The sequence below is a fragment of the Drosophila obscura genome, unplaced genomic scaffold (assembly GCF_018151105.1).
Source record: "Drosophila obscura isolate BZ-5 IFL unplaced genomic scaffold, ASM1815110v1 contig_179, whole genome shotgun sequence".
Taxonomy (NCBI): domain Eukaryota; kingdom Metazoa; phylum Arthropoda; class Insecta; order Diptera; family Drosophilidae; genus Drosophila; species Drosophila obscura.
In genome coordinates, this window is record NW_024542766.1 from 6814609 (window position 1) to 6840673 (window position 26065).

At 40.2% G+C, this 26065-nt stretch overlaps 2 protein-coding genes across 8 annotated transcripts in view; one reads left to right on the forward strand and one right to left on the reverse strand.

The window, feature by feature from the left end:
- Nucleotides 1–26065, forward strand: part of LOC111076524 (cell adhesion molecule 2) — a 128021-nt gene that overhangs the window by 784 nt on the left and 101172 nt on the right. Inside the window, exons 1-2 of one of the 2 annotated variants that reach the window (XM_041592483.1) lie at nucleotides 2361–2600; nucleotides 13100–13165. The gene's annotated coding sequence lies outside the window, so the exon portion shown is untranslated. Of the gene's footprint in view, nucleotides 1–2360; nucleotides 2601–13099; nucleotides 13166–26065 lie in introns of those variants that run through there. The other variant, XM_041592482.1, reaches the window with a different exon arrangement.
- LOC111077806 (cyclin-dependent kinase-like 1) lies at nucleotides 162–12528 on the reverse strand. Of its 6 annotated transcripts, XM_022372221.2 has the most exons (5): nucleotides 2807–2899; nucleotides 1612–1819; nucleotides 1324–1510; nucleotides 377–1249; nucleotides 162–314 (listed from the first exon to the last, which is right to left on the reverse strand). In XM_022372221.2, exons 2-5 carry the CDS (start codon nucleotides 1719–1721, stop codon nucleotides 177–179), a joined length of 1308 nt encoding a protein of 435 aa, XP_022227913.1. In that variant the 5' UTR covers nucleotides 1722–1819; nucleotides 2807–2899; the 3' UTR covers nucleotides 162–176. The 6 variants fall into 6 exon arrangements, with proteins under 6 accessions (XP_022227913.1, XP_022227914.1, XP_022227912.1 ...); XM_022372222.2 differs by lacking the exons at nucleotides 1612–1819; nucleotides 2807–2899 and adding an exon at nucleotides 12020–12528; XM_022372220.2 differs by lacking the exons at nucleotides 1612–1819; nucleotides 2807–2899 and adding an exon at nucleotides 8220–8361.

The window sequence follows — 26065 nt, forward strand, 5'->3', positions numbered from 1 at the left end:
TATTTCTTGGATTTACATTGAATTTTTGCTCTTAAAATCCTCTGCCTGCCAAGCATTGATTGATCTGCGGATTTCTTTTACACATTTTACACATTTATTATCAGAAATAAACCATAATAAAAATATTAAATAAAAGGAGAAATTAGTAACACAAAGCCCCACTCGTGCCCCCCTTTCTATATGGTGGGCAGATGATGCTCTGTGCGATGAAGAAGATTTCCGTTCTTATTCAGAGGCTGCAGCTTCACATAATCCTGATGCGGATGATGATGATGCTGTGTGCCGGTCAACAGCGGCAATGAGGTGTTTGAAGTCTGTCAAAAGAAAGGATTATAATTACATATATCTTTTTGAGCTGCAATCGACTGCAACTCACCTTTGATTTATCACGAGCCGCTGCAATGGCTGCCGCTTGGGCCGTGCCCGTTTGGAGCTGCTGTGCGGCTGTGGCAAGCATAAACTGCTGTGAGGCAAGCTGCTGTTGCCGCAGTGTGGCCGCCTCCATGCTGTTCATGTGCTCCTGTTCCCGCTGCTTGGCTATGTAGTCGTCAAAGTACGAATGTTTAATTAACTTTTCGCAGGACCAACGCTTCACGGGGTCTTTGTCCAGGCATTTCTTTAGAAAGTCAATGGTTAGCGGATTTTGCAATGATTTGGGCGGCATTTTATCCTCCAGCGGCTCCAGCGTGGGCGGCACCGGCAGCGTTATACCCTTGAAGTACTCGTTCTGTCCGAAGATCTGTATGTGTCGTGGCAGGAGATCGCCCAGGGTTTTCCGTATAAGATACAGCTGATCCACATCGCTGCGGCCCGGCCACAGGGCCTCTCCGCGCACCAGTTCCGCAAAGAGGCAACCAATGGCCCAAACATCGACGGGTGTACCATACTGTGTGTCGCCCACGAGTAGCTCGGGCGCTCGATACCATCTGGTGGCCACATAGTCTGTGTAGTTCTCCCCCGGACTCAACATTCGGGCGAAACCAAAGTCGCACAGCTTCACCTGGCCCTGTGCCGTCAGCAGTATATTCTCCGGCTTGATGTCCCTATGCAGGCAGCCCTGCTTGTGGCAATAGGCCACGCCCAGCAGCGTCTGGTAGCAGATCTGTTTGGTTAGATGTTCGGGACAGCCCTGCGGATGACGTTCGAGCTCATGGAGCACCGTCAGCTCACAGAACTCAAAGACCAAATGCAGGCGACGCTTGCGACGAAACACTTCCAGTAGGGAAACCAAATTTGGATGCTTGAGGTTCTAAAAAAAAAAAACAAATATAAAAGAAAAATATATAAAATGCTAGAAAAGAAATCTATCTGTAAATATCTTACCTTCAGTAGCCTTATCTCTCTCAATGCAATTTTTCGTATTGCCGGATCATCTTCGGACTCGACAAATCGCTTCACTGCCACCAGGGCGCCCGTCTCTCGATCCCGACACTTGTAGACCACTCCATAGGATCCCTCGCCCAGTCGACTCAATTTCTCATAGCGATCCATCTTGCTGCTACCTTGTGGTCTATAAAAAAGGCATATAATAATACATAATTAAAGATTATTTTGATATTCAGTAATTTTCTATTTTGTTGCTAACATTCAAATTTTGTGTTTAAGCTTTACCTTAGGCTCAAACATTGACCACGTTTGATGTTTGCGCGTCGCATTGCTTTGCATTGACCACATAAAATGTTTAGAAATGTTTCTGTTTGATATCTCAGACACGAACACATGGAACACACAGAGATACGAGATACGAGAGGAGGATATATGCAATGAACTTTTTATGGTTTATACGATGAATTTATGTTTGCTGTTGTTGCTGTTGTGGCTATTTACAAGATTTTTGTCCAGAATTTTGTATGATTTTAGTTTTTTTTTTTGGATGAAATGAAAAAAAAAACAAATGAGATAAAGTTTTAGAATGATTAAATTTGGTTGCATTTAATGTGGAATTTTAAAGAATATTTTGAGAAAATCTAAAAGAATATTTTGAGAATATTTAAAGGAATATTTTGAGAATACTTAAAGGAATATTTTTAATTTAAAAAGGTGTTTTTAGTGGTAATGTATAGCCCTGACCAACGGGAGATTCATTTTGATATTTTTTGTGGCTTTCTTTATTTTTAAAAGTACTTATTTTTAATTGAATGATCTTGAAAGTAAATCTCTTAAATTTCAAATATTTTCTGCTACGATAAATTCCTTCAAAGTAATTTAAATTAAAGATTTATAAAAATTCAATTTGTTTAAGGAGTTAATTTTGAATATTTCATTAAGGGGAGGTCGGTCTGAATTTCTAAATTTTTCTATTAAATACCTACGCATATCCTCACGATATTCCAACCCTATTTCATATTCTAAACTCTATTATCCCCTGGAAAAAAAATCAATATTCTTACTATACAAACTTCAAATAGATACAAAGTCAATTAACTTCCACCCTCCCTTCCTACCTCTGCGCCCACCAACATTAACACGAAACCAAAATCGATTTTCAAACAGAGAATTTTCCTTTCAAAAACTCACTATTACATGGGTTTCATGAGAAGCTTTTCCGGAGTGATAAGACCACTCAGGTGGCAGTTCAATGCCAATCCGTCAAGCGGCAGGTAAGTGAACTTTATTCGAGGCTTTTCCACAGCGAGTTTTCCCAACATGTGTGTAGGTCATAAACAGAGTAACGAAACATAACATGCAATTAAATATTGAACGGTGCAGGTGCAGGTGGAACAAACACAACACCAATAACAAACAAAGAGAAACGATACAGAGAGAGAGAGAGAGAGAGGGAGTATGTGGCAAGCAGGCGACTTACCTAGGAACCCATCTGGCTAATATCTGACGAATTTGCCACTACATTTTAGCAGATTTACAAATGAATTTAATTAAGTATTCTGGTTAAATTTTTTTTGAAGAGAAAAAACTCTACGATACACACCATGCGCCACTTCAAAAATTTCCTTTCGGGTCTCTTCAATCAATATGGGGGAACGATTGTTTTTTTTTGTTTGTTTCTATGTGCGGATAGTTGGACGTTTGTTTTTTATGAGTGACAGCCAACGACTGTCTATCGTTCCTGGGTCTGGGTCCCTGGGTTCCTAGGTCTTTCCCTATGCCACTGGCCAATGTCATAGCAATGCGACCAAAGTTAATACAAGCACAAAAAACCACAACAAAAGCCAAAACCATGCGCACAAAAGTTCTACAAGAAGTTTTTCACCCTTCAGTGAGGCGGGTGGCACTAGCACTAGCACTGGCCCCCTAAACACCCTTCTCCCATTCCCTATTTGTTGTTTTTTTTTTTGTTAGCGACAACCGGAAGGAATTTGAGGCGTAGTTCTTTGCCTTTCTTTTGCATTTCTTTCCCCCTTGTATTTTTTGAGGTTAGCTACGGTAGGAATGAAGTTTTCTCCAAGGAAAACTGGGCTTTTTCTCGGTCGGTTTTCCTTGTAAAGCAAAAGAACTAGTGCAGCAGTGCACTGGGATGTCTGTCTGTAGGGTGTGGTTGGGTTTCAGTTGGTTGCTTTTATTTCTTTTATTAATGGTTAAATGTTAAGGCAATTTATACCCTAATTAAGGTTACTTTTTCTTGAGCATTACTTTCTTGGGGTTCTACTTTTTGAAGGGGGTTCCAAGTCTACTTTTAGAGGGGTTATACGACTGTATGGACACTGCCTTTAAGGGACTGTTATTACCGACAATTTGTTGATGATTTGTTGCACCTATTACCGGAAATTAATGGTGATTAGTGTAGAAAGTACATTGCAGTGAAGCGCCATTTGATAATCTTGTTCTGTGGTACTTTAAAATTCTTTAATTGCTTCATTAATTATGCAAATTGTGGTTCACTTTTGATTGTTGTTGAGCAATTGTTGTGGGATAGTTGTTAAGGAATTAAAGTGGCGGACTATTATATGCTTGAATTAATGATTGCCGGAACTTAAAGGGGATTGAAAAGAGTTTTCCTAGTGGAATTTCATGAAAATGGAAGGATCTTTTTTCATTGAATTGAATTTTTTGAAATATGTAATTTTTCCTCAATAAATATAATAAAATAAAAAATAATATTGTAACGTATAGTATATTGTAAATAATACTATCCGTATATTTTTTGTTTAGTATTTTTCATATATTTTTGATTTTTTATTACATAGAAAGGAGCTTTATCGGACGTATCCAAGAAATAGTATTTCTTAGCTTTTTCTAAAGGGTTACTGAATAGCAGCTACAAAGTAACATATTTCTTGGTTTCTTTTCTTATTTATAAGACTTTTCAAATTTAAATTTCATTTCCATTTCATAAAAACAGCTTTCCCCACTCAAAATTAAATTCTTTTACCAATTCAAAAATTTCGTACACTCTTTAAATGAACTCCCCCAATCATATTCAACCTTCAAAAAGTTGCCCTTGCTTACCTTCTTAGAGAAAACAGTTTGGATATTTCAAACATTTTCATAGCTAACAGGAAGTACGAGTATTCGCTCCAATCACGTTTCTAGTTATAGAGATATTTTAGTATGTGCTCCCTTGAGCCTTCTTCAGCGAGGAAGACCTTCTCGAAGGCGGAAGCAAAGCGTAGACCTGCGCAAAAAGCGAGTTTCACCGTTTGGAACGCCGACGAGGACACACAACGATGTGGAAACGTCAAGAGCCGGCAAACAACTGAAGGCAGAAGGCAGGCAGTGTTTTTGGCTAGAATCGCCGCTTCAGCTTAGCGTTTGCTGAAGGCCCCGAAATGGAGTTTCGAAATGGGAAATGGAAGTGTGTGGCAGCGGCAGTGGCAGAGTGACACGGGCCTGGGCATGGCGCATGCAACGGATGGACATTGCATATGGACGATGGCGACTCTGATTTCATGTTGATTTTCCCACTTTTCTTTTGTTTGTTTTGATTGTTTGTCGCGTGTTGCATTATAAATGCATTAAAAAAATGCAATGAAGATGGCGTACAATATAAAATATGAAGGCATAGCACGCATACAAAGGGGCGAACGTATCAGATATGCAGAAGGCAGGGTTATCCTTGATGGGATGAATTGTTTGATACCCCCGCATATCCGTGATTTCTATGGGAAAGGAATGGTCTTTTCTTCTTCAAGGGTATCAAAAGAACAGGAAAACTCCTCGTCTTCTCTACGCTTTTTTTTGTCTTGAATTTTTGACCTTTCTGGGGCTGGCCTGATGGAGTGACCTATGAAGAGACCGACCCTTAATCCAATCAAAAGCCACACCATTCGAGTGAGTTTCTGCAGTTTAATTTGCATAATTACAGTGAAGTCTCCTGCCGACAACGCCTCCTCCTTCATTATACTCCACTCCTACTTGATTTTTCTGCTCCTTCGCTCTCCCAGGACTTCTCTTCTCCTGCTTTCACCCACTCCAACTTCTCTCGTCTCGCGTTTTGCCTTTTGTTCTGGCTATTTATACTCGTATATTTGACAGCTTTTGTTGCTCCGTGTAAATACTTTTACATTTCTCTACGCCAGCGCCGCCGGCGCTCTTTTTGCTTTTAATTATTGTACTTTTTGTGCCGTTATTGTTTTCTCTCGCACTCTCTGACTCTTGATATTTGTTGTATTTTTAGTTGTTGTTTGTATTGCTATTTGTTGTATTTATTGTTCTATTAAGCGTGATATTTGCATTTCGATTTTGTTTTTGGGGTCAACGGCTGTTCAACTTTCTGGCTTTTGGCTTTTGTAGGCGGAACGGAACTATTGTTGTTGTTGTGTGTTGGTGGCGCCTCCTTTGTAGTGCTATTGATTGCCCCCGCCCCCACCGTAGTAATTGTATGGGGCAGAAAACGGTACTTTTGAAGAGTGCGAAATATATAAAAGTTTGTGAAGTGGTTGAGCCGATGTCTGGGAAATCAAATGAATTATAAAGTGAAGGACTTTGATGTTTGTTTTAAAGTTGGAAAATCAAAGCTGCTGAGGGAAGGGTTTGAGCAGGAATTGTTTTGGATTTTGAAATGATTATTGGGTGTTAAATTAAATTTTAGATAGGAAAGGATATTTTAAAGAAACCCTCTCGTTGATTGGGTATTTGTTAGTGGGGGTAATAAGAAGTTGTGTACCATTTTAACCCTAGAAGGTCTTTAAGTGGTAGAAAGAGTCCACTCGAAGGAAAGTTAAAATAATTACAAAGAAATGTAAAATTTGTCAGAGATGCGGAGATAAACAGGCTGCTTGGACTATTGCATTTATCTTACACTGCCATGCACTTGAATAGGTACCAGCATTTTTTTATTTGTTTTTATGTATAATTTTACTGTTCCCTCAATCGATTGTTGGCTATTTGCATGTGCAGTGCTGTAGATTTTGCTACCTGAAGTGCAGAAGAGTCGCAATTCCGTTTCCCCCCTGCTCGTTTGGGCTTTACAAGCTTCGATCCGTCTTCAGCACTAGGGAGGATGTAAAGTCGAAGAGAGAGAGCAACGATCGCTGCCTGAGCTATCATGTCCGGGCCTGCCAGTGAGCAGAGCTTAGGGCGTCGCGTCGCGACGCGTTCACGCGTGCACTCGAGCTTCCATACTCTCATTCTTGCTCTCTCGGCAACAACAACAACGCATTGCACATGGCAGATAGGACTCTCCCTCTCGCTAGGATGCCACGAGCTCTCTCTCTACCAGTTTCCATATAAATATATCTATTTTTTCCCTTTTTTTATATATATATAAATATTTCTATATTTTTTCCACGTTTTAAATGTTTTTTTTTTTACATAAATCGTGTAACTTATATTATTCCTCTTATGTTTTTATATCAAAATGCCTTGAATAACCCTTAAATATTAAACATTCAAAACCTTTTTTCTCCATCATTTAGAATTTTTGTGAAATTCCTAAAACCGAAATACCTTCTATCCGTATCAATTACCTGACCTCTTGGCCTGCAAACTGCCCTTTTGCATTGCAGAGGAAAAAACCCTGGTCTCACATTTCATAAACTGGTCTAAAAACAGCACACAAACATGGCTCCAAAATATAAGCAGTGCAATCAGAAGAAACTTTTCCCTTGCTGGGGCAAAAAATAGAAATAAATAAATGCCAGGGCAATGAAAAGTTTTACGAGTACGAGAAAAATGGCAAACGCTGGCATTTTCCAGGCGTTAAAACAGATACGCGACGGGAGGAGGAAGGTAAAGAGGTGTTGAGGATGCAAAGGGGGGCGAGCATGTGCATGGGCATTGGTTAGCGGTGTTGTGTTGACGTGGCCTTGTGGCAAAACAAGCGTAAAATGCAATAAATAACAAGCTATTAATGCCAAATGCTTGCACACGCACTAAGCGACTCGACTCGACCCGACCCTCAGGGAGGTAGTTGGTTAGAAGCATTGCATACTTATAGAGGATACATGGCCAGAAAGGAGCACCAGGAGCCAAGTGGAGGCAGTGGCAGAAGTGGCAGACAGCAGTTTGTGTGTTGTATGTGGCAGCGGCATATGCGTGTGCAAACAAAGGCCAAGGCCGCTGCAACACGACCACGACTTAAATGTCATTGGATAAAACTTTATCCTCTCTCTTTTGTAGCGAGATACACTTTGAAAGAGCTACTGGGGTTTTCCAGAACGAAAAACCTGCCGACTACTGAAAGTAGATCTGAACCTTCGCAGTTAATTTTTCTCTCTGCTTCTCTTTCTGATTTTTTGATAAAACATTCCAGAGCTCTTTTATTTTCAACGACCACTAAATTATTCTAGTATTTCTAGTTTCTAAGGTTAAAAAAAATTCTTGTATCGAATAATTTTTTAGTATATTTTTGAAATTTTTGTTCTGTAATTTTCTTATATCTGTCGCTATTTTTATGGTATTTGCTTAAATTTTTTCGAGTACTTGTCGGTATTTTTCAAATTATTATTATTTTTTTTTTTATTCTAGAGTTTGTCATTATTTTATTTTTTATTTTTTAGTATTTGTATATTCTTTTCCTGTCTTTTTATATTATTTATATTGTATTTTGTTGTCTACAACCAGTATGAAACCTTCTGGAACATCCCCTTCCATGTGTCAAAGTCAAATAAAATATCTGCACTCTATCCTATAGCTCTTCCAAGCATTACAAGGGTATTAAAACCTTCGACTTCCACAGCTTATTCGCTTTCTGTTATTTCTGTTTTTGCACAATTTTTCACTTTCATTTGGCAGCACCGTTGGCCGCCGCATAAAGTTTCGGGCAAGGCTAATTAGGGGCCCCATAAAAGTTGTAGCTTCAGTTTCAGTTTCAGACCCACCTGTACTGCCGTGCCGCATTTAGATCGTCCTCATTGCACACTTGGATCTTCTGTATGAGGCGGTATAGAAACGATTTTTGAAATGTTTGCTGAAAGTAATAATTCTGAAACATTTCACGTGACTGGCAGAGGTACGCTCGCCAGCAGGGTTTCCGGATTACTAAGGCTCTCCCCTGTGGCAGTCTGTTCTTTTATTTTATCGATATACGCGAATAATATGATTTAAAATGCATCGGAACATACTGAATATTTTATGCCGGAATACGGCAATTTCTGCCCTCCCCAGAGACAGGTGCAACAAACAGCAAGCAGCCAACAGCAGCAGCAGCAGCAGCTTTGATTCTGACGTGTCTGTCGTGCTGGCAGCTCGTCTTTCTTTTCTTTTCATTTCTTTTTTTTTCTTTTTGGGTCAGCAAACATGCGGCAGTGGCGTTGGAGCAAAGGTGTCTGAGTCCCCGGCACATGCAAATGAATCCAAGACCCGACCCTCCCATTATGCGAGAAGACTGAGTGTTGGAAAGGGAAAGAAGGGAAAACGAAACAGATTCTAGGAAGAAAAAAAGAACAGAATTCGCCACATGCAAATATGAGCTCAGAGCTGAAAGGAAGGAAAAAGTGGAAAAGGTTCCATAGGAAGGCTTTCTCTACGAATGGGAACGACTGTCAAATTTTTGGGCATGGAAAGCACCAAACAGAAAGTAAATTATGGAAAGAGAAATAGCTACTAATGGTAGGCGTTTTTAAAGAGAGTTCTAGGCGAGTTCCCAGCAGAAGGTGCTATGAAAATGATCTGAAATTCAGTCGTTCCAAAATTATAGAAATTTTCGATATTGAAAGAATGCTGAGAAAAACTTTGCTGAAAGAAAGAAATGTTTTAGTTGTGTTCTGCTATTTTAAGGCTAAGCTGCTAGTATTTTTTGGATGGGGCGTAAGCTTTGTGGCTAGTTATTCTGATTAATGTTGGGGGGGACATATTCCCTGACAACTGTTGCTCTATGGGCAATTTTCTGTGTTGGCGAGGGAGATTTTTATGTGTTTTGTGCAGAAATAATATACATATGGTCTCCATACATTTATGAAATTTAATTAAATTTAATTTGAATAATAATCGGAATTTGCGGAATTTAGCTTATGTAAGGATTGTAGCTTATGTAGAAACTACGAGTATGTGTGTAGATTGATAGACAGATATATAAAAGTATAATCGCTTAATTAATTTAATTACCAAAAATATAATATTTTGCTTATTTACGACACATGTGAATTGCACGGAATGGCATTACATTGCATTAATATGCACTCATTTTTGTATGCTTATAGTCTCCTCTCCCTCACGGTCAACCCATCCATGTTCTCCCCTTCTCCCTCTTCCCTTATGGAGCATTAGCTGGATACAACTACGATACATAAGCAAAAGCAAGAACAGCAAAAAAAATGATGTCATCAGGTACGGCCCTCAAGCCACTCTTAGAATGTTCGAGCATTAAGTCATTGCACTCTTAGTCTTCTACCTGCATTAGCTAGAGAGAATCATAGAAAAGACATCGCGATGATCTCATCTCCGTGTCCGTTGCTTAAATCTGGCGAAAATTCCTACGCACCAGAAAATATATATGTATGTATGTAGGTTGCAAAATCAGCTCAAATTCATTTGAGCATTATTAAAATGCAAAGGTAATTCTACACTAGACTCCGCACTATATTATTTATTATTTTGTACGTTATATTATACAATATTTTATACATTTCCATTCAAAATACATTTCTATATTTATTTCTAGGCCCTAAGGGCGGAGGATCATAACTCTTTTTGATTTCGTCAGAAGACAGAAAGAGAATTTATTTCATTCTCCGTTTGCTTTTGCTTTTGTGCAATAGTAAAATGTAAGGTAATTCTACTCTTGACTCACTACTTCATATTATATATTATTCATATTTTCACTCCTATTAGGAAAGGCAGAAAGAGCCCTAGCAGTTTTCCAATATTATCTGGTATTTTGTTATATATTCTAGAATTTTGGAATATTTTTTGAATATATTTTCAGATATTTTTCTGGTATTATTTCTGTTTTTTTTTCTGCTTCCCCACAACTTTTGGGAAAAATGTATAGAACTATTTAATTGAGTTCTTGCTTCAAACCGCAATCGATTTATTTATCCATCATCTGATCCTCTACCCACTAATCTATGTAGTATCTATGTATATCTATGTATCTATGTAGTATTTCTTTTAGATCTATTTGCTTTTCGTTCTATTTGACAAATACTTTCTCCCATCCAAACCACATTGCTCTCCACACCGCGAAGCTCATTCCTTTGCACTCCCCTTCAAAACCACATTCAATTTCCCCCTTGTAAGCTGGGGGACGGACTGCTTAAAATGATTTCAATCAAACACAAATATTGCCAAGCACAAATACGTGTACAACTTTCTAGATATTTTTCCATATTTTTCTGTTGCAGCTGCAGTGCAAATGGCGTTGACATGTGCCCAAAGGGGGTACCACTCCCACTCCCACTTCCACTCCGTCTGTCTGTTGTGTCTGTCGAATGTCTATCTGTCCGTAGAAGCATTAAAAACCGCTAAATCATCCGCTGCTGCCACTGCCGCTGCCAATAAGTATGCAATTTTCCCATTTCGAGCTGCTTGTCGGGGCTCTGTATGGATCCTGTGTATCCTGGAGGATGGGGAAACCCAAACAAAAAAGTCAAACAAAGCGACCAAGCGCATATCAATGCATTTTGATGTCTGTGTACTAGCTCTTTCTTTTCTTTTTCTTGCATTTCTCTTTGCTTTTCTTCTATTTTTCCTGTCCCTTCCCCTTTTTTCCACCCTGCACATTTTCCTTTTGATTGAATTTCAATTTGATTGGAGTTTTCTCCCTCCCCGGTTTTTTCCCCTTCCCTTTTTCGATGATGGAGTTTTTTGTGTTTGTTGAGTATGAATAGTTGTCTGGTTTCGGGGGCTTTTCCTACAAGTTATCTTTGTTTGAATGCAGCTCATTTTGCTGTCAATTGTGGCCAGTTCAAGGGGAGGGACTTTCATCTATTAAAGAATTAACCTTAAGGTTAATTCATACACTCCATTCAGTCGGAGCGAACACAAAACAAGGTTTTTCTTTTTACCCAACTCGAGGTTAAATCAAAACAATATCAGGGCCAAAAACTTATGAGTTATCAGTCCCGCCAATCTTCAAGTTCAAGTTCGGTGGAAAACAAATATATTCGAGGGTTTTCTCGAAGGACTTGATGAATATTTCCCTCAAAGCCAAGGCAAGGCAATGCGAAACGTGCAAAAATTACGAGTTGCTGTTACACGATACGGAATTTCAATGAGAATTTTAAAATAAATATGTAAATGGTATGCGATGCACTTCACCGACGGCATTTCCAAAAAATAACAAAAAAAAACCTCGTTCCATTCTTCTGTTAGTATTTCAATTTTTTTTGTTAATTACCGTATTTTTTAGTATTCGAAGAGCCTTTTAGTAATTTTAGTATAAGCTAAATTTTTTTTTAATTTTTTATTATTTCTATTATTTCTTTTACCTTTAATATTTATTAGTAATTTTTTATTTTTTAGTATTTGTTAGAACTTGTAGAAATTTAATTTTAGTAGGATTTAAGCATTTGAAATTTTTTTATATTTATTTGGCATTAGAAAATGGTGATTTGATTTCGTGTGAATGCAAAAGTATACCGCCAATAGCGTCGGTAAAAAACGCATCGTGTAACAGCACCGCAAACGTTCTTTTAATTATATATTTCTAGTGCAAGTAAATGTTACAAAAAATACTCACCTTCTGGGCAGAAGTGGAAGATGATTACCAAACAGCCAGAGACGTTTCTCTCCAAACCATTTGTCCATAGACAAGCGATCCACAAATTGTTCTTGAAAACTTGTTCTAATTGTTGGCAGTTTTTCTTAGAATTGTCAGCCAATTTTCCAGCATTTCACACGAGTTTGAATTAATTTTTCATACGCGTAATGCGAGACGCGAAAATTACGCGTCCGTTGGCCAAGAAATATTAAGAAACTTTGTTTATATGCCAGAGAGCCGTAGCTGTAGCCGTAGCCTCGTAATTGTAGCCCGTATAATATTTTTACATGCGCCGGCATTGAAAAAAGCCGACAACAGTCACGAGAAGAAGACAATGGTGGGGTTTACGGCGGGAACTGGTGGACTGGGGGTTTGTTGGGGTGTTGGCGACGGTTGACATTGGCAACGGCAGGTCCCCGGCGTTGCAGGGTAGCCGGTAGACCCCCACACGGAATGGGGGTTTGATTTTTCTTGTATTTAAGTTATTAATAGTGTTTGTTGTTTTAGTTGTTGTTGCTGCTGCTGCTGCTCCGTTGTCAATCCTGTTGTCATTAAAAACAAACAACAAAATTTGTAGAAAACTTTACGCTTTGATTTCGAATATTCATGCAAAGTCTATGGGTCTATTGGGTGTGTTTCTGTTTCTTTTTTGTTTTGGCTTGGAATGAGTGTCAGGAAAGTTGCGTGAATCGGTGTATGTGATGGCAAGCGATTACATTGGGCACACACACGTGTCGAGGGGTCCTATAATTAGAATTGATTGATGGAATTGGTGGGGGCTACGACGCTTTTCTATAGTTAATGTTCAATGGAGCTGTAATCATGGATAATGAGAATTTAGGACAATTTTAAGCGTGTCAAAGTGAAGGTCAGTGAAAGATTATCTGGTAAGCGAATGTGGGGATGGTATGGGGTATTTATGGAGGTATTATTTGTATTATTTATGTATTTTGTTGGGGCTTATTTAATGCTAATTAAAGCACACAATTGACTTTTAGCTGAAAATGTATCTCTTTTTATTTTATTTATTTTTCTTTACACTTTTTATTTTCTTTACAGTCCCCCCGCCTGTCATGAGAAGATCTATTTAAGCAATATGAATGAGCTTAACAATTTAAATACTGAGTAAGTGTTTTGGAATTACAGAAATATATTTTGATTTATTGTTGCTATGATTTCTGGCACTTCGACGAGACATTCCCAATCTCCATTTATCCTCTATTTCACTTTGCGCAATCCCCTGCATTCAGAATTGCATGCGGGCGGTGCACACCACCCCACAATCAAAGCTTATCGACGAAGCCACCATAAGACGGAGGTCTGCTCAATCAGAGAGCGTTGAACGGTGGAAAAGCTTTCACCAGAGACCCAGACTAAAGCACTGCCAATACATAGTCGTACATTTGTTAAGCCTGGCAATGCCGAACCCCCCGAAGCATTTTTCGGTTGTCAAAGCAACGGCACGGCAAATGGCTAAGTGGCAACAGTGGTAGCTGCTGCTACACCGGCAACAACACAACAAAAGCGGGCATGCAGATAAAGGAAAAGGGAAACAAATACATAAATACATACATACATATGTACAATATATAAATGGGCGGTTACACGTGGGACGGGGAAACCAAAAGCCGGTCAGCATATGGCAAGAAAAAAAAACTCTTGCGTAGGATACGCTCTCACATATGCAAGCACTTTCACGGCAAAGCTAAACGGGGCCTGGAGACGATCAGTGTTACACCGTGGAGAGTATTTTTTACACCAATATTAGATGATTTTTGGCGCCAACTGAACGTAGATTTATTATGTTTATTTTTTAATTATTCTGCATATTTATTTTTAAAATATACATAAATATAAGATATTTTTTCTATATAACTTATTTTCCCTATTTTCTATAAGTTTTTTGTTTTGTTTTAACAGCAGGCTTCTTTACACTGCATGGTGCCTCCTGGTAAAAATCCTTTTATGCAGTCTCCTCCTTGAAGCCATAGAAAATCTTCTTTTGTCTGCCCTGAAATGCACTTTCACACAAAAAACTGACGCTGGCAAATTCCACGGTATCAGCGCAGCTCGTACACATTTGTGGTATTAGTTTTTGTTGTTGTTGTTGTTGTTGTTTTGTTTTGTTTTATTTTATTTGTTGAATGCGCTTTAGATTTTAAGCTTTTGCTGCTTTTTTATGCTTGAGGTTTTTGTTTTGCTTTTTTTTTAATGCAATTTTACACAACACCACACAACACAACACAAAGGCAGGGCCAAAACGAGATAACCTTTAAAAATGCTGCCGCCTCGTATGCCGCTCGTATGCTAAAACTAAATAACGGCATTAGGAGCGAAATGTGCAGCCCAGGGGATATAACAGGAGGTAGGAACCCCCCAGAACCGGAACCAGAACCAGACCCCACTGCAAGTTCGAGTGCACCGCTCTCCACTTTACATGTGCGTGTGCGTGTGTATGTGAAGGTAATACCAATAGCCTTCTCCCTCTCTCCCTTAGACGTCTCCCTAGTCTGCTCTCGCTCTTGGGTGCTTCAGGGGCTTACACTCACTGGCAAAGTACCCGTTGCCCTGGACAACGACAAACGGCACTTGGAACCCAACTTGGCAAAAAAACCCAAAAACAAATGCAAATTGTGTGGGGTGCGTTCTCTCTCTCTCGCTTTCTCTCGCTCTCTCTCTTTTCTTTCTCTCTATTCTCTCAATGTCTCTATTTTTTACGCTTCCCCCTCTCTCTATCTCTCTGTGTCTCTGGTACCTTTCTCTCCCCTTTTCGCTCTCTCTCCCTCGGAGGACTGTCTCTTTTACTCACGTGTTACAAATGAGCGCAATTGTTTTCCGTGTGCAACAAATTTTTTATGATTATCCCCTTTGTTTGGTAACCCCCATTTTGGGTACCCTACTATGTGGGGTATGATGATTTTTTCGCAGCTATTTTTTTTATTATTTTTACCCTTAAAAGTATGCTCTGAATTTGTTCCATAAAGTGAGGATCGATTTGGTGTCGCTTTCAGCCCTGGTATCAATGTTTTATAGTCCACATTTATAGGGTATCGTAATCTCTGTACCTAAATCTCTGTCTCTAAATTTTGTTGTTGTTTTTGGCTCAGCCACACACTTTGCCTGCAGCTTAAGGTTCTTTACGTTTTGGGTTGTGTTGCATATACGATACTCGGGTACTTTGCGGCATTTGGACAAGCAGCAGTAGCAGCAGCAGCACTGGTGGCAGTGGCACTCGCAGCAGTGGCAGTAGAAGAAAAGCTTCAGCAGAGCAGGATTAACACCTGTTTTGTGTGTGCAGCATAGTGGCAGTGTGGCCGTGTGGCCGTGTGGCCGTGTGGCAGTGTGGCAATGTGGCAGCCAAGCCTCGAATTTATTGTGTTTGTTTACAAGCTTTTTGCGTGGCGCACAATTTTTCGTGTGCTGTAATGCATTTCCCCCCTTCCCACCCTCCGCCAAGTTATGGCAGAGAGAGTGAGAGCCAGCGGCGACTTAACGGAAAATTATGCTTTTGCCACAGATACTCGCAGTCGTAATGTGAAATGGAAAGTGCGCATTTGCGCCATGCCACAATTTGCATTTGCATTAAAAAGGTGCCAACAAAAAGCAACAACAATAATGCGAAAGTTAAAGATATCTGGGGAATGTCCCCCCTCCCCCCAGCTTATATGAAGATGAACTATTTCTGTGGATTGCCCTGTGGTGATACTGCCAGGTGGATTTATTTCAAGCGAAAGCGGTAGAGAGAGATGAGCTCCTCCCTGTAGCTGTGTTAAAACTTTTGCTGCTTCTTTAGCTGGAATTTACTCGTCACAAATTAAGAATTAAATACCTAAGAAAAGCCCCAAACATGTTCATCGCTTTGCTGCATTAATAGACACAATTTATCTTACAATTTTGCGTCATTTAATTGAGTGTCGAAATGGAAAATACATGCAACCAAATGAAATTGTAGCTGTAGCTGTAGCTGTATCTCTGTATCTATTAACCTGAGTGTTGCCTTTTGCATAAGCTGCACTCAAACATACTTTACGCTCTTCACATTTCACACTTGGACCATCAACACACACAGTTCTCACTCTCTCTCCCTGTCGCTGCCTCCTTGCCTGTTGGTCTCTGGCATGGTAATAACATCGATTGGGATACATAAACCATAACGTCATAGCAGCACAGCACTTGGATGGTATCCCTTACTGCCCACCAACTGGCCCCGTCTGCCCCGTCTACAATGCACGGCAAAGCAATTAATGCAAAATGCTGCCCACACGCTATAGAATGGAGATTGCAGCACAGACTTCTGCCTATAGCTTTGTAGCTTTGGCATTGCCCAGAGATGGCAATAAATGAGCGTGCAAGGGTTCGTGATTTTACGTTCATAGAGCGTAATGGAGGAGGCTTTGGGGTACTTATTAATAAAGTAAATATCTAAGAGAAAATATGGAGAAATTAAATTAAAAAATTCGAGATCTTCCTGCCAGATTTTCGCTCTAAATGGCTGCCAAATTGTAGGTCCAGTTAATGCCCAATAATTCCATTTCCATAACCTAATCACGCAACCATCTCCAAAAGCCAGTCATCGTTTTGGGGGCTCTTGCATCTGGGACGTGTCGCCTGCCCTGCGTGCTGTGTGTGTGTGTGTGTGTGGGGGGGGGGGGGGGGGGGGATATTGCACATTGACCGCAGACATTTGCATAGGCATAGGCCTAGGCATAGGGGCCTCTAAACAGGAGTCAACTGGCGCTTATGTTTTGATAGCCATGTAATTTCCGCCCATAAACAAGAGCCATGAGCAAAGGGGAGCAACACTGCGGGCCAGCAGGAGACGGGTGTGTATGTTGAAGGCGTGGCAGTCAGCACCCAGACCAGACCAGATTTCGATTCCGTTTCAGATTCAGTTGGCAGGCATTTGGTTCAAGTGCAAATTGTGTATAATGAAGCTCTCGGGGCCACGAAGTTACCCACGCCGTTTAAGCCAATTGATTGTTTAAGGGGTTGAAGGGGGCTATCATATAACTCCAAGCAATGCTTAATGGGGATTACTTTAGCCAATATATATTCTGTGTGAAATTGTACTCGAAATGCAAGCGCCAAAAAGCTTTCAAATTCCCACCAATAAAAAGCTGCAACTTTGGCAACATTTTAACTTTTACTTTACCAAAAATAAAGCTCTCTCTCTCGTCTCACCGGCAATAAATTCTTTATTAAGAGCCCCAGAAACCCAGACATCTCTGCAGAAAAGTTCTCTGTGGCATCGACTAAAAGTCAAAACTCCCATATATATATCGTAGTTGTGTACGGTACAAATATTTACAACGCTATCAATGCCATTATCAGGCCAACGCAACATAACTTTGCCAGCAACAACAACACAACACTTAAACGAAAAGTTATTAACATAAATTCTTGTACAAACAACCAAGCAAAGGCGAAAACCGAAACTCGAACTTTGTGTCTCGGGGAAAACTCTTGGCCAGCAGAAAAAAAAAAACCAACAAAATGTGAAGAAAACTTTGCCACCGCAAAAGTCAAAAGTGTTGGGGGGAGACACCTTACCACCGCCTGGTCTTACCACCTCATCATCATCATCATCTTTTGGGCCAAAATGTGGAGCATTTTGCTTTGCAGCTATTTAAACTTGTGCCACGTGCACTACCTGCGCGATCGTCTACTCTAGGCGTGGGGCGGGGCGGGCGGTGCGGTGGCGCCACTCGAGTATTTAGAAATTTATTTAAAAGTTGCAGCAAGGGTAGGTCCCCCCCTGTGACCCTTTGCTGCCTGGTCTCTCTCTCTCTCTTTTTCAACAGTTTTCCTTTCACTACGCCCAGTTACGCGCATAAATTGTGTTATGGAAGTATTTTCCAAAGCAAGTTTTTTTCCCCGGGCAGGAAAGAAAGCCAGTGAAAGTTTTCGGTATGCCTCTTGAGTTTTGGTGTTTGAAACAATAAATATATGTAGAAGAGGCTGCAGAGGGTGGGGAGAAAATAATATTGTGGCAAAGGAACTAATCATTCGGAGGTGTGTTAGAGAGCTTAGAAAGAATTTTGCTATTAACCAGAGGAAAAGCAAAGCAATGCAAAGTAAAGCCCTTCTGCTGTTACCAAAATGTTTTTTACGAAGTGGTGCACAAAAGCTATCCGTTCTCTTCTTGTACAGAGCTTAAATGTTAACAACGAAAGCTTTTACGAGTTTGTGTTAACATTTTCGCTGTTAAGAGCCTTTTTACCAATTTTGGAGCTTTGCCCAAAGGCTTGAACCTTTTGCGAATTGTGGGCAACAATTTCACCCTGCAATCAAAAGCACTCACTCACCCATTAGAAGTTACAGAATTTCACAAAATTCTGATTGAGCTGCGTGCAATAATCCCCACATTTCCCACAATGCTTTGTTGTGCGTCCAATCTAGAAATTACATTTTAGGAGTGGGCAAGGAGGGGCCTGCCTACAAATGCATCCAAGGACACACACACACACACACACACATTTTGCTGCTGGTAAAAGTTTCAAGAGGCAGTGCACTCCGCTTTGGGTTTTCTAGTTTCCTGCATTTTGAACTGCGGCCCCAAAAACTACTTTTGATTACTGCTGCAAGTACAATAAAGCCGAAGCCGAAGCCGCATAGCACCGCACCGCACCGCACCGCACCACACAGGAGGCAGTCAAGCATAACTTTTGACTCTATTGAAGGATCTCCCCAAATGCACACCCCCACTACACAATCCATTCAATCCACCAATCCCACCCCAATCCACTATCCCTCAAAGCCATCTCATACCCTAGCACTCGATACGAGTTTCGGAAACATGGTAGCAAAACTTTCACAGAGAGCGGGAGAGAGAGAGAGAAATGGGAAGTCGAGAGTACTTTAGATGGAAATGCTTATGTTGCGCATTGATTAAATTTGACTTAAATTGCATTACGTACTTGTAAGAACATGCCTGAGTGTGTGTGTGTGTGTGTCTGTTGCATATCCTCCATGTGTGTGTGTGTGTGTGGCTCTGTGGAGTGTGGCATCGTTTTAGGCCATGCGCCTGTGTTCCATTCTTATTGTCTCAAAATTGGATTCTTTCCATGCTGCCCCTTCCTCGCCTTTCCCCACCAGCCACTTGTTGACTTTTGCAACAGAATGTGCAAAATGAATTCTGTGAGAGGCACTGAATATTTATTGGTTTAATTGAGTGGCTTTTGGGGGCGGCACTCGGCACTCGGCACCCCAAAAAGTTTATCGAGTCGTTTTCCCCATTGATATCCCTGGATATCCATGTTGCAGTTCTAGCAGTACGAGTAGTCCTCGAATAGTCTTAGATATTTATGAGCTGCCTTCGCTGCACTGAAGCATGTCTTAAAGTTTTTTTTTTTTAGAACCACTTGGAGATTGAATTCAATTTTTATGGCGCACTTTTCTTGAAATTTTAGGGGTATATTGTGTGTGGGTTTGATAGAGGTTTTAGAATCTTGTGATATTAGCAGCTGTATAGAAAAAGTTGTAGGAATTGTATGAATAGGTATAGTCGGAATATGGTAACTTGGGAGCTATAAAATATCAATGGTATACGATTTTTAAGCAATAATTTTAAAAGTAGCTCCATGCTCTTTTAAAATTTTATCGAGAAGCCGCTAGAGAGCGCTCCACCTTAACAACTCTCTGAATCACTCTCTTCATAGTTATCACCTCAAAAGAGAACCAAATAAACAACACAAGCTGCACGCCGTAATCTACAGGGTATCCCATTGTCTAGACACACCAGCACACAGCATGCTGTCAAGTTTCTTTGCTCTGCCTTTGCGCTTTGTCATCTTAAAAATGGCTCAATAATATCCTCATCCACTCTAGAGGCATAAAAAAGCCAAAGATGAACTTAGTTAAGATCTCTTATACGACTCATACTCGTACCCAGCAGTCGTATGTGTGTGTGTGTGTTGCAAGTGCTTTGTAATGCTGTCATAACTGTGGCTTTAGTTTATTTTTATTTTTTTTTTTGCTCTCTCTCTGTTTTTCTTGGCCAAGTTTTGTCTTCGGAATAGTTTTTTCCCTATTGCTCTTTCGCTGATGTTATTTTTGTGGCCCCATAATATGCCACCATACATTAGGAAATGTTAAAATGGCATAAAAAACCAGGACAGGGAAACACACACACACAACACACAAAATAGCAGCGGCAGCAGCAGCAGCGCAACAGTCAGCGGGCGACAACAATGTGACACCTGTTTTTGTTCGCCATTTTGTCATGCTTTCTCACGCGCTCTCCCTTGTCCTTACACACATATGTATATGTAGTATGTATATGTAGTATATAGTATGAGTTTGTGTGTCCATGTGTGAGTGTGCATTTAGTGACATTTATGTGCAGCGCTCGGCATTTTATTTGCAGCTCAATGCACAGCGAAAATTGCTTACGAAGTGCTGCACCATGAGGTTGTATTTCTTGCAGCTGCTGCGGGGGAGGAAGGTGCTTGGGTTGTGTGTTCAATGTTAATGCACTGAGAGGAATTGGACAAAGAAAGGAAGTAAATGTAATGAATTAATAATAATAATAACACTGTGCAACAAATGAGAAACTTTTGAATGTACTTTGCACGAGACAAAATTTAGGTTGTGGGCCGTGATGAGAAGATCACTTCCTCATACTTAGAATTTGCAATATACCCGCAAAATCTTTTTTAAAAATTCGAAAACCGCAATTCGATGACTTTTTGCATTTTCATAATTTTTACTCAGAACCTGCAGCGCGGATATCCATAAAAAGTAACAGGTTGACAAGAAAATTTGAGTACCTTTAACAGGATTTTTGATTCGTGGTAATAGCATGGATATATCTGAGGCCCACAACCTAAAATTTATCTCGTGCTAAAAAACTAAAAAATGACTGTCGCACAGTGTTGCTAATAATAATATAATAATAATATAATAATAATAACAAGGAATAATAATTTTAGCTTGAATTTTTGTAGTGAATTTTAATGAAATGAAGTAAGAAAATAATTTGCCAATCCACCCACAATGCCAGCAATTATTATTTACAATTTCAGTTCAGCTTAGTTAAGCTTCACTGCACAATTACACCACATCGAGGTGCCACTGTATGTGCTACACAAGGTCCTTTGCTTGTTTTGTCATGAGGCAGAATGGTGATGTCGAAACGAAGACTAGGAGTGTGTAGGCAGGCAGCGACATGCATCGACATGCAGCGATGATCGCGATGATCGTCAGGGTTGGTGCTTGAGAGTGTTTGAGGGTGCTTGAGGGTGCTTGAGGGTGCTTGAAGGTGGCTTGAAGGTCAACTGAGTCGCAATGAATTCTTCGTCTTATTTTAATTTACGATCTTCGATGCTCGCATGCAATGCTTTATTGACTCTCCTTCATGCTCATGCTCTCTTGGGCTCACAGTAACCAAAACAGTACGTTGCGCTCGGCTGAGCAGACTCTCTCTTGCCCTCTCAGGCCCTTCGCTGTCAGCATTAACCATTAATGGGACTTTACTTTGCATAGTTTGTTCTTTGATTTCTAATGTAATTTTTGAACACCTTCCAACATCTGCTTTACCCTCTTTACGCTGAAATTTTCGCTCAGTGTCTTGCGTGCATTGAGCCTTTTGCACTTTGCTTCATCTTCATCTCCATCTCCATCGTATATTCTCTTATTACTTGCACTGCTGTGGATCTTTCCTTCTGTTGCCCTCTGTCTGCTGTCTGATTTTTACGCGATTGTTGTGAGGTTTCCATAAAATTGTACAGGTTTTTTTTGTTTTGTATTAAAATGTGTCACAGGATATGCTGCAGGAGGTGGCGCCTCCGCTTGGCCAACTATTAGTTGCACTTTTCTCACGGAGAGCGTATAAAAATGTTGGTTTAAAGTTGCTCCCCCGCGCTCTCTCTCTCCCACTCTCTTTTTATCTAGCCAGGAAAATCGCCATGAAATATATATGGGGAAAGTTTTCACATTTTCCCCAGAGGAAAAGTCGAGGCACTGGCACAGGCAGTGGCAGTGGGAGAGGCTAATGAAACATAATCATTATGTAATAATTAGCACGCTCTAAGCCATTTGCTGGCTGGGTGGTAATGTGGCAAGGGCTGGGTAATCTTCCGAGTGTCTTTCTCTGTGTTAGATAGTCCGTAACTTGTAAGCTGCTTTTCCGGCTGGGGAAATGGGCTGGTGCCGCCGCACACAATCTCTCTCGACAAGCTTATAATGCAAACAACTTTTCCTGTGTGCGGGGTGGAAAATCAAGGAAAAACGGCCTGTATTTTGTGGTGGGGGGTTGGCTGGATGTTTATTCTTTTCGCAGCCTACGTTGTTGTTGCTCTGTTGTTATGGCTGCTGTTCAGGCCAAGTCGAAGACTGAAGCTTCGGTCAAGCGAGTAATTATCGCAATTGTCCTTCGAAGGATACGCTCTGTTGACTCCTGGAGGTGTTAACGGGGGGTGGAAATTCATTCAGGCATTAATGATATTCAATGGGCGCACAGGACGTCGACATTATAGAGACTCAAACTAGGTACGATTTGGATCTGGGCTTTTGATTTCATTATTTTATTGTTGTACATGACGTATACTAAATTTAGGAGTGGGCAAAAAATTGTGCATATACATGTATAAGGGAACTTTTGGTAGATTTTGAAAGCACATCTACGACCAGCGTTTTCCTGGGGACTTTCCTATAATCTTTGTCTATTTTTTTTTCGATTTATTCTACTTTATTCCATTGATATGGGAGACTGCCCTTTGGGCGGATCGAACCTTTCCTGCATACCTTTTTCCCTTGTACATCAGCCTTTCTTTGGCCGCCTCGTTTATTTACTCGTTTCGTACGTATACTTAATATATGCCCTGCACACACATTGCGCATACGCCACCGCATCACAATGAACAATGCACAGACAGCAGCAAACAATTTGTACGACTGCCGTTTAGCTCTAAGTGCAATTTAGTTAATTTAGCACTTGATTAACTTTTTAAACGAGAGCCCAAAAGAGTGAGCGAGAGAGAGTGTGCGAAAGAGTGGCAGAGAAGAAGGCAGTGTTTGAGGGGCAGACCAAAAAGCAATTGAAATGCGCATTGAGGCCAGTGGCTGTCGGAAAAACTCAAACTCTAAGCTGCAAATTTTTCCACATTCATTTAATTTTTTTTTCTTTGGTAGCAGCAACAGCAGCAGCGGTAGCAGCGGCAGGGGAAACAGCTCTGGATAAAGTTTTTAAATAGCATTGGTGTTTGTTGCCTGTTGTTTGTTGGTAGTTTTGTGTTGTGGGTGTTGTTTATATGCGGTCAACAAACCAATGGAGCCGGAATCGCCGGCATTTGAAGCATCGAGAGGGGGCTCGAGAGTTTCTGGCCAATAGTTGGTCTCGAGTTAACGCAAAAGAAGGTTAAAATTGGGTAGGAAATGCGGGAGGGCAAAAGAAAAGTTTTGAAAAAATAAAAGAGTTGATTGGGATTATGGTAAAGCGATTGCTTCTCTCTCTATCTATTTTCCGCTCTCTATTTTTCCTGCATTTAATGCTCATGAGCTGCTTCTTGTGCTAGATTTAATTTATGGTTTCATTTAAGTACCAAAAATCCATTAAAAATACGAATATGATTTATTCCAAGAGCTAAATGGAGCATACAAACAGGAAATGTATCTGCAATTAAGTATAAATACAATTGAATATATATATATTTGTTTTATTTATTATGTAGGGAGGACACAGTCTCTTCGATGCATTGCCAAAAGTTCTGTGCGCCCGTTTGTTGGGGTTTTCCTGTTCCCAAAAACATAAAAACAAAAAAAGAAAAGAAAACGCAGCCAAAGAACAAATTTCCGCCAGCCGTTGCCAAGTTTCTTACAAAAGCCGCTTGAACTCTTTTCAATAATCTGAAGGAGTACTCGGATGTATCGTATATATACTCACACTCGTGCTCGTGCTCATACGATATATGTATTTCTAAAACATATAAATAAGATGACGACACGCCCAACACTTGGCCCTCGATGCGGCGAAAAAATGCGAAAATGTGAAACAAAATATAAAATATGCTAAATAAATGGGAGAAAATGGGGGGAAAAGCCTTTTGGCTCTCTTGGTTTTTGACACACATATGTATGAAGGGTTCCTGGGGGTCCTGGAGTTCACAGTTCATATTGATGGCGAGAGAGAGAGAGGGAGGGAGAGAAAGAGGTAGGCAGACGCCTTGGATTTGCATTTAGTAATTGAATTTTGTTTTGCAATTTATTTGTGGCTATGCCCATGCCAAAAACCAGTCAAAAATATTGTTCTTATAAGTAAAAATAACCAGAAAAATATGGAAAAATATAGCTTAAAGGCAAAATCCGATAATATGCATTAAAGATAATTTTCTTTTGCCTTGTTTTAAAAACAAATTAATTGTAGCTTTGGTTTTTTTTATATAGCTATAGCTATAGATAAACGTTAATTTTAGTGCTCAATCGCACTCACGGCTCTCTGTGCTAATGTTCCCTACTGCCTCATGGCAGCACTTGCAGCAAACGTGTTGGCAATTTGTGTTAAAAGCAGTTGCCTTTTATGGCCAGGCCACAGTCCAGTATAACACTCAGTCTCAAATATATCGAAAGTTGATTTTTACGATAATGTAGATGAAGAACCTGCTGCCCGGCCGGTGGGTCAGATCGTTAAAACCGTCACAGGCCATCACAGGCCAGGATATGGCCTTTTGGACAACTTTAAACTCCCCGCCATTAGGTAGAAAAGTTCTCAGATGGATAGAGGAATATCCTCCGCCGGTCGCCGTCTCTTTGGATAGAAAGTGTTAAAGTTATCCGGAAAAGGGAGCTGCAAACAAAAAAAATAAGAAAAGATAATAAAAAGTTGCCAGGGCTTGCAGCTCATGATAATAAAAAGCTCGTGGCACGTGCTGACTCCAATGGACACGCAGCGCCTGGTCACGGATCCCAGCGACTCTCAGAGACACGTTTTTTTTTTCTTTCCTGTTGCCTGTTGACATTCCACACTCCTTTCTACCATTTGGTATACCCATGGTGCTCCATAGAAGTGCAAAAGGGTATATTGGGTTGCTGCAATAAATTGCAAAAGGAGTTCAGAAATTAAAATATTGCAGCAGCATAAAGAATAATATATCATGTTCGTATTTATTGTATACAATTAATTGAGACTTTCTCAGACATAAGGAAATTCTGCGAGCAGTAGATTAAATTAATTTAAAAATGCAGTCCCATAAGGAATGCTACAATAACTTAATACGTACATACATATGTATGTAAATATGTATTTAAACCTTTGCCTACTCCACACACATGTCTATCAAGCACAACGAAGCTTGTAGCTCTGTCCCACTCGCTCGCACCTACAACTATAATTCTTGACCTTCTTGAATGCACAGAAATAAGTGGGTTTTGGCTTTGCTACACACTCTACACCAATGCATGCATGTTTGTACATATTTTTACACACATTTTGCTTGTAATCCCCCCAACGATGGGCACAAATCGCAGGTAATTTTTGCGCACCTAAGCATTGCGTTTCGCTTTTTTTTTATATTTTAATATATACAGCCTGTTGCTTTGCAAAGGGTATACCCATTGTCCTTACTCTCAACGCTAATATTCACTCCTGTTTGTCTTCGTTGCCGTTTTCTTTTTTGTCTTTCAAATAGATTTCAAGCATCCGCTATGTGAGCATTCGCTCGCCTGCAGCAATTTGTTGCTGAATGATGTGTGAAGGACATAAAAATGCAGCCAACGAGTGGAGCGTGCGGGAGGGTGTTAAATATATCTAGTATATGTACCATATATATAGGTATGTATATAAAGTAGACAACTGGGGGCAGCAAATACTCTGCTTGATGAACGTGCTGATAGCTGATAATACAAAAGGCAACGATGATAACGACGACGACAGCGTCGACAGCGTCGATTGCTGTTGACAATTTAAAGTCGTCTCTGGGGGGGGTGCGCGGATCATGTGCGGATTAGTAATGAAAATGTGCAATATAGCTGGGTAAAAAATGATGCAAAAAATGTAATAAAGTTTTGAATAAACAAAAATATACAAAAATA